Genomic DNA, 13,838 nt, shown 5'->3' on the forward strand with positions numbered 1-13,838 from the left:
GGGTACAGATGGCCCTTCTTTTCAGTACATCTGTATCTTTGGGGTAAATACCCAGTCGTGCAATTGCAGGGTCATAGGGAAGCTCTATTTTTAATTTCTTGAGGAATCTCCACACTGTTCTCCAAAGAGGCTGCACCAACTTGCATTCCCACCAACAGTGTTAAGAGGGTTCCCCTTTCTCCACATCCCCTCCAACACATGTTTTTTCCTGTCTTGCAAATTTTGGCCATTCTAACTGGTGTCAGGTGATATCTCAATGTGGTTTTAATTTGAATCTCCCTGATGGCTAGTGATGATGAACATTTTTTCATGTGTCTGATAGCCATTTGTATGTCTTCATTGGAGAAGTGTCTGTTCATATCTTCTGCTCATTTTTTGATATGATTATCTGTTTTGTGTGTGTTGAGTTTGAGGAGTTCTAATACCCAACTTTTGTAGCAACATAGACGGGACTGGAAGAGATTATGCTGAGTGAAATAAGTCAAGCAGAGAGAGTCAATTATCATATGGTTTCACTTATTTGTGGAGCATAACAAATATCATGGAGGACAAGGGGAGAGAGAGAGGAGAAGGGAGTTGAGGGAAATTGGAGGGGGAGATGAACCATGAGAGACCATGGACTCTGAAAAACAACCTGAGGGTTTTGAAGAGGTGGGGGGGTGGGAGGTTGGGGGAGCCAGGTGGTGGGTATTATGGAGGGCACGCATTGCATGGAGCACTGGGTGTGGTGCAAAAACAATGAATACTGTTATGCTGAAATAAAAAAAAATAATATATATACACACACACACACATATATATATATGTGTGTGTATATATATATATATAAAAGGAAGTGAAACAGAGAAAGATAGGAGGAAAGGTTCCAATTAGCAAATCCATGGTCACTGGCTTGCCTGCTGGTATTAAGCCAAGTGGCAACTGTGCTCGGACAGGGGTGAGGAGGCTGTCTGTTTCCTTCCCAGCATTCTTCTGGGCTCTGAGAAGCAAAGCATGGGCAACTTCACTGGCAGATCCATCCCCACCAACACAGATGACACTAGAAAACAAGAAATTAAAGAATGTAACACTTTACAATAATTGGTAATTATTCATGAAATCTCAACTTCAGAAGAGTAACCTTATATATTCAAGTGCAAGATTACTCATGTGCACCTTCCAACATTTTATTAAGTATCAATGAATAAGAAGGCCCTAGCGCTGCCCTGGTCAAGTTTACTTCGAGGATATGATTCCTACACAATACCCCGTAGACAAAATGTTTTTAAGTGGGTTAAGAGGCATTAAAACACTTGAACATGTTAATTCATGTTGAATCTGCGTTTGGCTCTGTTGATACCCAAAAGTATATTGTTCTCATTTTATGTTAGGAGTCATGTACGATTCATTTAACTAACTGCTAATTTTCAATATAGCTCTGAAAAGACAGCTGTAAAAGTCATGTGAAATATGAAACTTTAACAAGCGATTTACCATTAGTATATAAATATAATAATTACAAACCTGAACTGTTTTTTATCTTTTGGACATTACTGCTAGATGGCACTTTTAAAATTACTGTTACTGCCCTTTTGATCCTAGTCAGTACTGCTAATAATTTTTTAAGATTTCATGGTAAGTAGACTACAGCAGAGGTGGTGGTAGAAATTCATGAAAGTAATATATCCAATTTCAGAAATTTGTTTCATAATTATTTGTATTTAAAAGATGTAAAATAATCTTAAGTAGCAAAAGCACATTAATTTACCCAAAAGGAGGAAGAGTTTGTGTTATTGAAAGCAGGTGTCATAATTCAAGGCCCATAAGAGCCCAGCAAAAATGGAAGGGCACAATGAATCTAAAGGAGGGACGGATTTTCAGTTCGGCCCACTCATGTCATCTGGGAAGCATGCCTAGATTTTTCAGACACTTTTCATCCTCTGATTTTTCTAGAACAAACACAGATTCTGATTTCTGGGTGAGTCTCCTAATTTGTCAATATTATCAACTAGCATTCAATTTATTTAAAACCTCCATGTGCCAAACAAACAGCCTATGGATCATGAGTAGCAGGTTTTATTTGTTTTAAAATGGATTTATTTATTTGAGAGAGAAAGCAAGTGTGGGACGAAGGGGTAGAGAAAGAAGAGAGAAACCCAAGCAGACTATACGTTCAGCACAGAGCCTGAGGTGGGGCTCGATCTCAGGACCCTGAGATCAGACCTGAGCCAAAACCAAGAGTTAGACGTTCAACTGACTGGGCCACCCAGGTGCCCTGGTCACCAGCTTTTAAATGGATCCTTAAGGTTAGGAAACTCTTGACGTTGGTGAACCCAGAGTCTGAGGTCCCTCAACTCCCCACCCCCCACCTTTCTCTCAGCCTTCCAGCCCCTGCACAGAGCTATGGTTCAGCACTATGACTGCATACTGCCTGGCAGGATCCAGGTCCACCCTTGTTATCAGAGACTCCAGGACGTGGGATATGACCCGGTCATTGTTGACTAAGGGTACTATTCTAGGTCTGAAAGGATTCTAGGAGTTCATCATGTGGCCACTGATTCAGAAAAAAAGTGATTGTACCTACTGAATGAAGGTCGACTTTATGTCAGAAAATACGTTGGTTCTTTTCTATTAAATCCTCAGAGTTCTATGAAGTAGGCATTAGCCTCATCTTTATAAAGGGGGAAGCCAAGGCTTGATGTGAACCTTGTCTAATATGACTTCAAAGATCTTGGAGATTGGCCAACACTATGAACTTAAGCACACCTAGGAGACTCACACCCTTTCTACCCGCTGAGGTGTGTGTGATCTAAACGGAGCACATAAAGTCATCCAACAAAACATCTAACTTAGCACAGAACCTGACTTTGCCATTCTGTATGGCAGCATCTGGCCCCTGGGACCCTGCACCCAGTAGAGCATCTGGTACATGTTAACTCACTGCTAGCATTGATAGCGATGGTTCCGCTGTGAACATACTCTGCCACAAAAGCCTTTGAGTTTTTGTCCTAACACGTCCTAGGTTACTTATTTTGAAACTTTAACAAATGATAATTACAATAATAAAGTAACATTTATTGAATGATTACTATGTACCAGACACTGTTCTCAGCACCTTCCATGTATTAACTCATTTAATGTGGACACTAACCGTATGCAATAGATATTTTTACCTTCAATTTTCAATTGGGAAACTAAGGCATAGAAAGATTAAGTAACTTTTCCAAGGTGATTACATAGTAAGTGACAGAAGGAGGATTTGAAACATCACAATTCAGCCTTAAGAGATGGCACTACTAATACTAGTCCACGTATCATATCCTTTCTATATGTGAAATCTAATGAAAATCACCTTATGGGAAGCTTACTCTTTTTGAAAATCAGTTTACCAATAGAATTAATGTGTAATTAAATGTGTTAAAGTAATATATTTATGTTGATAACTATTATATCATTAAGATCACCTCCAGGAATAGTTACTCAGCCTCGAGGATATACTTCAGGCAAACCTATCACAAGAGTCTGCACATTACAAGAAAAGGCAAAGCAAACACCCACCCACAACCTTTTATGTGTTAATTTAACCACGCTTAAGAGTTACCCTAAACATAAAACTTAAAGTAGCTAATCTTTTGCATGTGCTACCTCTTGTATTTTCAGAAAAAGTAAACTCCTTCTTGCCATGACCCCAAATACAATCATTCTGCCTGGAAAGGTAGAAGCAGAGGCCAAAACCTTATTTCTCTTCATAAAATTTCCCTTTATATAATTTTTTAAATCTGTGTTTCTTCATCTACAATCCAGTATCATCTTTGAAATGTTCCCAACAGATTACTAGGTTTTGATTTAAACTTTTCCTTTTTTGAAAAAAAGGACTTTTTTAAAAAATACCTTACTTAGTAATACAGATACCATGGTCAATGGGATCAAATATCAATGTTAGTCAAATAATGTCCAAATCAGCATAGGTCTAGTTCATGGTGAAATTTTAAAAAGAAGAGAAAAACTAATTCAAGTTTAAATAAAACACTGTGGAGCAAAATAGGAAATATTAGTACATTTATAACTACATAAGAGCTACAGATTAGCTTAACCATGCTCACACTTGTAAATTCAACTGTTCCAGCTACAGGTCTCTGCACCTGATAGTACTCTTTTCTTTGCCATTACAAAACGTTCTCTCCGTGCATAGTAAAAATAGGGGGCAAATAAAAAGTGGCACTCCTACAAGTTTGAGTGATGGATCTCAGAGTGTTTGCTAGGATACACTGGAGATGCACAACAGCGGTCTTGCGTACTGATAGATGTGTTCCTGTTAGCTTTTTTGCCATGATATGTCTTTATAGAAACATACCTAACTCATTAAAAATTCCAAAATCTTAACAAGTAACATTTCTTAAACATTATTTACCAAACCATTTGGCTTTATTAAGGTCCAAGAATATTTCTTGGACCTTAAACTGTCTGGTCCGTGTCTATAAACCTTTAGATGATTTTCTAATCATACCCTACCAGTAGCTTCACTTGAGTCAGGCAGAAATGCTCCAGGCTCAAGTTCTTGAAGGAATCCCCTCTCTCATCAAAGACCATAGAATCTTGGGGGTAGCTTATCCCAACCTTGAATCATTTGTACTTTTTCTCAGGAAGTCCTTCAACAGCCACTCTTTGAACACGTTCAGAAACAGGAACTCACAAAGGGAGTGCATTCCGTTTTCAAATGCTTCAACTTGTTAGAGAATTGCTCTTTCTTTTTAATTGAAGTGTATTTGACATATAACATATTATGAGGGTCAGGTACATAACATAATGACTCAATATTTGTATGCGTGCAAAGTGATCCTCACAATAAGTCTCATTCCCAGCCATCATCATACAAAGTTACAAAAAACTATCTTCTTGTCACACTTCCTGGATCTCTTTCAGCAACTTTCAAATATGCAATACACTGTTACTGACTATAGTCCTCATGCTGTATATTACAGCCCCCTGACTGATTTATAACTAGAAGTCTGTACCCCTTGATCTCCTTCACCCATTTCACCCACCCCTAACCTCCTCCCTTCCAGCAACCACCAATCTGTTCTTTTATCTTGGCATTTGCAACAACATGGAAGGACCTAGAGAATATTGTAACATGGGAGGACCTAGAGAGTATTATGCCAAGTGAAATAAGAGAAAGATACAGTATGATTTCATACATACATGGAATCTAAAAAACAAAATGCATACAAAGAATTATTCTCTTAAAATTGTCTAAAGAAACTATGTTTCCATTGTTCTCCTCATATACCTAATCTGTGTAATTCTAAGTGGAGTGACTTAAAATGACCATTTTAGTAATTTTTCCCAGATCTCAGTGGAAAAACTAGGTCCATGAAAATAAATGAGGTATTGAAGGAATCTTAGAAAATAGATGATTTTCAATAGAAATTTTAAATTATTATAAGACCTAAATAAATCAGCATGCTGTGGAATTCAGAAACCATCAAATCACTGAACTTACATCATAGAATAGTTAGGTCAAACTATGTGGTTAAAAAAAATGTGGATAATAACTGAAAGATCTGCATACCTTTTAGGGCCACACTGTTAAATAACAACACCTGAAGAATTAAGTACATTCAGTTAGAGAAAAAAAATCACTATACTGCCCTTGAGTCTTTTGTCATTCTGCAAAATTTTTAAAAAGATTTTATTTATTTATTTGAGACAGAGAAATCACAAGCAGTGTGGAAGGGCAGAGAGGGACGGAGAAGCAGATTCTCTGCTGAGCAGGGAGCCTAATGCGGGGCTCTATCCCAGGACCCTGAGATCATGACCTGAGCTGACGGCAAACGCTTAACCCACTGAGCCACCCAGGCGCCCCTCTGCAAAATTATTCTTCATCCTTACATAGTATAATTACTAATGAAACATATTTATACATAGCACATTTACACATATACATAGCACATAGAACTTCAAAATGGTGATGGGCAAAACCAGGTCTAATATCTATGGTATCTGTTACCCTCATTATTTATATAATTATGTTTTGAAGAAAGGACTTATCTGCAATACAGCCACACTTATATATTCACAAGCTGTGTTTCAGGACTATACTAACAGGCAGTAGTTGGTGGGCATGAGTCCCCCAATTACTTTTTTTTTTTTCTAATGTAGTTGCCATTTAAAAAAAAAATTTAGTGGAAAAGTAGGAATTTATTAGAACATTGGAATAGTCTATTTTTTATAAAAGTTTTTTAATTTTTTTAGTATTTTAATTTTTATTATGTTCCGTTAACCACTGTGTAGTACCCCAATTATCTTTAATTGTATACTTGCAAGATAGTTTGCCAAATGTATCCTATTAATCTGTCTAGCTTTAAGTGCAAAGCTCTTTTCTTTTTAAAGATTTTATTTATTTATTTGACAGAGATCACATGTTGGCAGAGTCAGGCAGAGAGTCAGGCAAAGAGAGAGAGGAGGAAGCAGGCTCCCTGCTGAGCAGAGAGCCTGATGCGGGGCTCGATCCCAGGACCCTGAGATCATTACCTGAGCTGAAGGCAGAGGCTTTAACCCACTGAGCCACCAGGCACCCCTTTAAGTGTAAAGCTCTTAAGTAATCTCCTACCTCATACTCTTCATCCTCAATATTCATGTAATGTTGCCATCTAGATTTGCTCCTCTCAGATTCCTTTTTGAAGTCTTGTTTTACTTATCAAACTTTCTTCTTCATCCACTAATATTGTTTCTTATCAAAAAATATTAAGCACTTCTGGAAAAACAACCCTAATAATGCTCTATTTTGACTGCATTACTTTCCTTCCTAATATATTCTAGTAGTTCTTTAAGAGCAAAGCCTTTCACTCTACAGTTCAAAGACACAACTGTCCTTCCTGATATTACATTTTGTTTCCTGCCCATTACCATGTGACACAGGTTATTCACATAATTGCCACCTTTTAAAACCCTGAAATATCAACTCTTGTAAAAAAATCTTCCCTAAAATGTTTTTGTCTTACACATCAATCCATCACTTTGCAAAGTGATTTGCCTATTTTTAAAAAATGGTTATTAAAGTATGTCACTCGCCTCATTTCTAATGTTTGCATGACAGTGAACGATTTCTACACATTCCAGCAATGTATTGCAAACAACAGTTTCCAGTGCCCACTCTGGATTGCACACTTAATTGGTAGCCACTAAATTACAAAAGAATTAAAATTAGCATCTTTATTTATACTGAAAATAATATATACATATTAAAAGATTTTATTTATTCATTTGAAAGAGAGAGAGAGAGCGTGTGTGAGCACAAAAGCAGGGGGTAAGGGACAGAGGGAGAGGGAGAAACAGACTCCCCACTGAGCAGGGAGCCTGACATGGGGCTCGATCTCAGGACACTGAGATCAGAACCTGAGCCAAAGGCAGATGCTTAACTGACTGAACCACCCAGGCTCTTCAATATATTTGTATGTATAAAATATTTACCTGCAATCACAACCAATTGAACCAGTGGGTAACTATTAATATTATCAATAAATGTACAAAAGAGGATCCCAATACAGTTATACCATATAACCTTCCATCAATGCTTTTCTAGATACTCACACGGTTAAAGCCAAGAATTAAGGACTACAGATTCAAATATATGCACACTAGGTCAGTATGATGTGGTCCTCTTTGATTTCCCAGCACTTAGATATCTCTCCTTTTGTTTTCCTACGCCTGATCCTGAGAGGCAGAGGACCAGGCCATATTGTGATCATTCGTTGTTAGTATACAGATACGAATGAAATAGTTTAATTACATACAACACAAATACTGAAATACTTATAAGCCCCAAATATGTGGCTAAAAACTAACGAAAACATTTCAGAACATGGGCCATGGGACACATACAGACCGATAACATAACCTACCCATCAAATTCCTGGAGTTCACAATCCTTCAGCAGTGCCAGAGCATGCCCTTCGTACTCTGTTACTATTTAGAAACAAAACCAAAAAAACAGGTTAAAATCTTAAACAATGACCTACACTCTTTCACTTAGTTTGGCAAAACAATATCATAAACATATGGTTGGGTCATAAAACAGCATTTATCCTTGAATATTTATATTTTAATCATGGGAAAGAGGATTAAGTGTTACTTGCCTCATGTGTTTTATAGCTTTATGTAAAAGAGGGTCATATATTTGTTCCAACTACATAAGTCATTCGGAGCTATCCCACACACAGCAGTCAGATCATTTATCTTGGTGCATGTCTGTTCAGTGTTCCCTTCCTGATATTATAAAGAAGATACATTTCCCTCAAATCAGAAGCCTAAGAGCAGAAGTATTTTGGAAAATAAGGCACATTAGCTGGCATCAAACAGTCAATGTTAAATCGCTTTGGCAACCTCACACGAATAAATTAGTGGAAAGGTTAGTGTAAGATTTACATACTAGAAGAATGTGTATCTGGAACCGCTAGACTAAAAAGAGGAGGAGCTGGACGTGAAAATAACGAAGGCAAGCCAACACCGATGATAACAGACCCAAAGCAGAGGAGGAGGGTGGCACGGACCCACCAGCGCCCAAGCCTCTGAGGAAACGGATCTGTCACTCCCTATCGCTGTCTCTACAGTCGTGATGCCCTACGCAGTATTGTAAATGCCAGTGGAGACAGCACAAACTGGCACACTGCAGATGGCACCAAGCATCCCAACCACATTTAGCATTTTCTAGGGCAGCGCTGCCAGAAGAGACAGCCCAGCTGTATCCACCCATCAAAGATTTCTGCTGACTGACATGACACTGCAGATGGATTTTTTGTGTAAGAATGTGCATCATTATATGCAAGATTACATTAATCTTTCATGCCTGTCTGTCCCTGGTGCCAGCATGGTTCAAGCTTTTCCTACAATGTTTTTAGATATTGTTAAGAATTATTAGTCTTGGTGTCGAAAAGAATCATTCTGTATCCAGCAGCATTACCTTGTAATTCTCCCACAGCTTATTCAAAGGCTGTTAACATTCACATGAATAAAACTTCTCTGTATTAAATTCTAATCAGAAGAAAGCTAGGAGGAAACTAAGGATAAAATATTAATATTAATAAACTTGGAAGGTTAAGTTATCATAAGTGATTGTGTTGATCATTTATAACCTCAGCAAGTAGTAGTTGAAACCTTCAAAATAGAAAATAAAAATGTTATATACATACACACACTGAAAATACTTAATGATATTATGAAGAAATATTTATGCTGAGAATCAGTTTATCAAATCTTGCTTTTAGGCTGCAGCTTACTCTGGTAAAGCTTTTCAAATCCAATACAAAGGTAGCTTTAAAACTAGGCTATGGCTAAACACTACCTTTATTCAAGAAAAATTTTAAATAATATTCTATTTCTTTGATTTTGCAGGTAGAATTTGACGGTATATTGATGCAAATTATCCAAGAAGAGTAATTTTTAAAATGACATTGGAAAAGTTAAAAAAGAAAAAAAATAGTGACCTGAACAAAGAGAAAAGATGGAAGAAACTTGATCACAAGATATTAGGAAAATGAACAAAAAGAATGAAGTCCTTGGCAACAGGGAGCTCATATTCTGGAGACAGAAATGAGATGCTGATTTTAAAACATAAATGTACAATATGAAGTAGTAGTAAATGATTATAAAAAATAACAAGGATAACGGATAGAGAATACTATTTAGATACAGTAGACTAAATAGAGACTACTATTTAGATACAGTAGAAGAAACTGAAGTATTTATTTAGACATAATATTAGGGGCCCTGGAGTGAGAAAGAGCCAGATTCAAATCATCCCATTCCAAATAAACATAAGGAATAGACTGCTAGACAAATGCAGTTTCAAAAAGTTACTGGCCTTTTCTTTCACTTGCTTTCCTTTTCTAGTAAGAATGATACCTTATGCCCCTTGTATTCAGAAAATTTGGAGATTCCATTCTTTGCAAGGTTTTGAACTCAGTTCTCAGTGCTGGGATTCCTCCAAACACCAGAACTTTCACTTTATATATTACTTCCTGAAGGAGACAAGATTGGAAGAAAGTAATGTCTTGATGTTAATGCTGAATGTTGATGAGAAAACAGGCTGTAGTAAAATCAGATGAAACCTGGACTTCAAGAAACCTTTCTTAGTCTGGTGATAAAATTTTATAATGGGATAAGACATGGAGATGGCCTATAGGTACTTCCAACTTAGCTCCAGATGGAATCTGTTATTTTCACCTTCAGATTGCCTCTCAAATATATTGTTCTTTGTGTTGCATCATCTCCTCCCTGCTCCCAAGACAGGAAAATTACTTCCTAGCTTGTCTCCCTCCTTACTCTCCACAACTACTCCAAGGTCAAGACCAGTTGTTTTGGTCTTTGTTGCTATAGTATCCCACCTCAAGCCAATGCCCATGGTCCAGCAGTAATATTTTTTAATGTGGATAGTGTAACTGTCTTCCCCAGTCTGCCTCCAACCTTTATCCTACTCTCCCCAGAATGACTTTCTCAGATCTCCTATCCTTCTTCTACACAACCTCCACGGATGAATCTACACTGTCATCAGAGACAAGCTCCAAACCCCAGACATCTGAGTACTGGAAACAGGATTTGTCATATACATCCACAATTACTTAAGGAATAACAAAAAGAACCTCTCACTCGATATGATGCATGAACAGGTACTCTCCAGATTTTTATTAAAATGCAGGTAAAATTGGAAAGAAATAATGCCCTGACCTACTAGCATCTTTTGTGACTCAATTTTATCAAATTGCCTAGCTTTCTGCTGGGCAAGATCAGGAATAACAGGAGGCATTTCCAGGGAGGGAAGGCTTTAAGTAGAGACAAAGAGCCAAAGAGAAAAAAAAAATTCCAAGAGGAGATTTGGTAAAAGTGTTGTAAGTTAAACTCATGACCCTAGAAGGAGGGGTAGGGGGAGGTGACAACAAACTCCACTTTCTTTACAATTCCACCAGGACCAAATAGGAAGTAAAAATTATCTGGGGACTAGGCACTCCCATGAGCCCTGAGTTGGCAAAGATCAAGGCTAAATTCAGAGATGTGCCTTTGACCATGATAATGATGGTTAGTATGATAAGGTCTACAGTTGGTTAACACAAAAATTGACTGAAGGAGATGGAACTGCCTATCATGAACAAGAGAGATCAAGACCAGACATATTATCTGTTTCATATACTTTAATGACTCATACACAAGATGGGATGCATTTATTTTGTACTAGGGCAAAAGAGAACACTGACTCTAAAAATTACAAGGAGGCAAAAGTCATCTCACAAGTTCTCCCTAAAGTTCATGCATTGCACACAGGCATTTGGTCAAAGGGACAGTTACATTTGCAATCTAGCCAGTATACCTAACTCAACATGCTGGTGGCCTTGGGCTGAATTAGCTCAGAGAGAAGGGCACCTTTATATAAGTTAGAACAAAAAAAAAAAAAAAAAAAAAAGTGTCTTTTCTAATATGCACAAGGTACAGTGACCCTGACTCAATAATGACGAGCAGTATTATCCAGTAATGGCAGACACTGACATAAGGTCCCCAAGCAAAGCCCGAGAGTTCACCCATGAGTCAGTCCACACCTACACTCCACCACATGGGGGAAATTAAACTAGATCACTCTCAAGTTATTTCCAGTTTGATCTCTCAGGTGCTTTTTCTCACTTTATTGTTCTATGAATTATCCTATGAATTTATAATCTCTCAAAAACCCTCTTAGACCTTAAATAATGTACTTCCTGAAATCTGCTCTGTTTTGGGAGAAGGATAAAGAAAGGTTATCATAGGCCAGATTGGGCTTGCCACTCATGTTCTTCTTCAACTCAAATGCCAACAAGTTATTAGAAAAAAAAAAAAAACAACTCAATTTCTAAGTTCTTCCAGAAGTTTTTCTGACACAATTATTAGATACTGTGCTGGTGGTGGCAGCAGAGGGGGGATCCAAGTTCAGCTGAAGTATTTCAAAAGACGCTGATCTATATTCAGAAGTAGTTAGGGTTTCAGCAGTAACCAAAAGGAAAAGTATATTTTTATTAATGTGGTGATTCTTTTTTTAAAAAAACTGGAAGTTTATACCTTCTGACACCTTTTGCTCATTTCTCCCATTTCCCACCTCCCACCTCTGGCAACCAAGAATCTGTTCTCTACACCTGTATGTTCAATTGGGGGTTCGTTCTTTGTTTTTTTTAAGATTCCACAAATAAGGGAGATCAGATGGCAATTTATCTTTCTCTGACTTAGGTGACTTAGCATAATGCCCTTAAGGTCCATTCATGTTGTTACAAATGTCAGGAGTTCCTTTTTTTTTATGACCAGATAATATTCCATTTTGTGTAAGTGTGCGTGTACACATGCACACACACATATACCCACATATATAGACCCTACATTTTCTTTTCCATTTATCCACGGATGGACACTTAGGTTGCTTCCATGTCTTGGCTATTGTGCTACAACGAACATGGGAGTGCAGCTATCTTTTTGAGTTAGTAATTTTTTCTCCTTTGGGTAAATATCCAGAAGTGGAATTGTTAGACCATATGGTAGCTCCATTTTTAAATTTTTGAGGAACTTCCATACTGTTTTCCGCAGTGGCTGCACCAAGTTACATTCCTACCAGCAGTGCACCAAGGGTTCCTTCCCTCCACTCCACATCCTCACCAACACTCTTTGGTAAGAGCCATTCCAGCAGATGTGAGGTAATAGTTCACTGTGGCTTTGATTGGCATTTCCCCAATGATTAGTGATGTTGAGCATCTTTTCATGTACCTGTTGGCCATCTGCAGGTCTTCTTTGGGAAAATGGCTTTTCAGATGCTCTACCTACTTTTCAGTCAAGCTATTACTTTTGCTATTCATTTTTAAAAGAAACTTATAGAAAAAAATCCTTTAAAATATACATATCTAGCTAGAATGTTTCAAATCCTGCCTCATTTATCTAAGCATTATCTCCTAGTGAGTTTATCACCATGTCAAATATATTACGGAGTTTCTATTCCATTTAGACTCAGCAATGCATACAAGATATGTTAAAATAATGGTCACACTGGATGTCCAGAAAATACGTACATTTCTGTTTTACTCTTTCATTTATTTTTTTCTTTCAAGGTATGAATTGAATCTACTACATAATTTATGAAACAGACATGCACAGCATTATGACCATCTTTCTTTCTTTTTTTTTTAATTTTTTTTTTTTATTTGACAGAGAGAGAGAGAGAGAGAGAGAGCACAAAGCAGGTGGAGTAGCAGGCAGAGGGAGAGGGAAAGGCAGGCTCCCCGCTGAGCAAGGAGCCCGATGCGGGGCTCGATCCCAGGACTCTGGGATCATGACCTGAGCCAAAGGCAGTTGCTTAACCAACTGAGCCACCCAGGCGCCCCTATGACCATCTTTCTATGGCACTTCATAATATACAAGGTAGTTTCACATGTATTATCTGACTCAAACTACAAAACTACACTGTGAGACAGGCAAGAAGATTCTAATCTTTTCAAGGATCCATATGTTTATTCATTCCTTTGCACAAAATAGCAAACTTTCAAAATATAAGTATTTAGCTAATATACATACTAAAATGGTTTTATATGCAAAAGATGCAGTTTTATAATTTTGCCTGTAGGAGGAGTGTTAGGCAGCTAATAATTAGCCATTCTGCACAAATATATAAGAAAATTATAAGTTTGCTTTATAAAATGTCCTAATTTTATGTTGAACTAAATATAACATTCAATAATGTTTATAAATTTAGGGAAAAAAGATCCCTAGGACATAAAACTCTTCTCCTCAATATGAAGGAAAGCAAGCACATTCTTATCATTTCCTCTGCCTTCCATCAGGTTTTTCATGCACCAGTC

The 13,838-nt window shown here is 37.4% G+C and overlaps 1 protein-coding gene across 2 annotated transcripts in view; it reads right to left on the reverse strand.

The window, feature by feature from the left end:
• CERKL (ceramide kinase like) overlaps nucleotides 1–13,838 on the reverse strand; it is a 122,298-nt gene that overhangs the window by 16,879 nt on the left and 91,581 nt on the right. For both annotated transcript variants that reach the window (XM_032856053.1, XM_032856052.1), the window contains 2 exons: nucleotides 7,884–7,947; nucleotides 897–1,039 (listed from right to left, as the gene is read on the reverse strand). In XM_032856053.1, the coding sequence (XP_032711944.1) occupies nucleotides 897–1,039; nucleotides 7,884–7,947 (207 nt within the window). The remainder of the gene's footprint in view (nucleotides 1–896; nucleotides 1,040–7,883; nucleotides 7,948–13,838) is intronic.

This window comes from Lontra canadensis, unplaced genomic scaffold (assembly GCF_010015895.1).
Source record: "Lontra canadensis isolate GAN:19392208 unplaced genomic scaffold, GSC_riverotter_1.0 scaffold11, whole genome shotgun sequence".
NCBI lineage: Eukaryota > Metazoa > Chordata > Mammalia > Carnivora > Mustelidae > Lontra > Lontra canadensis.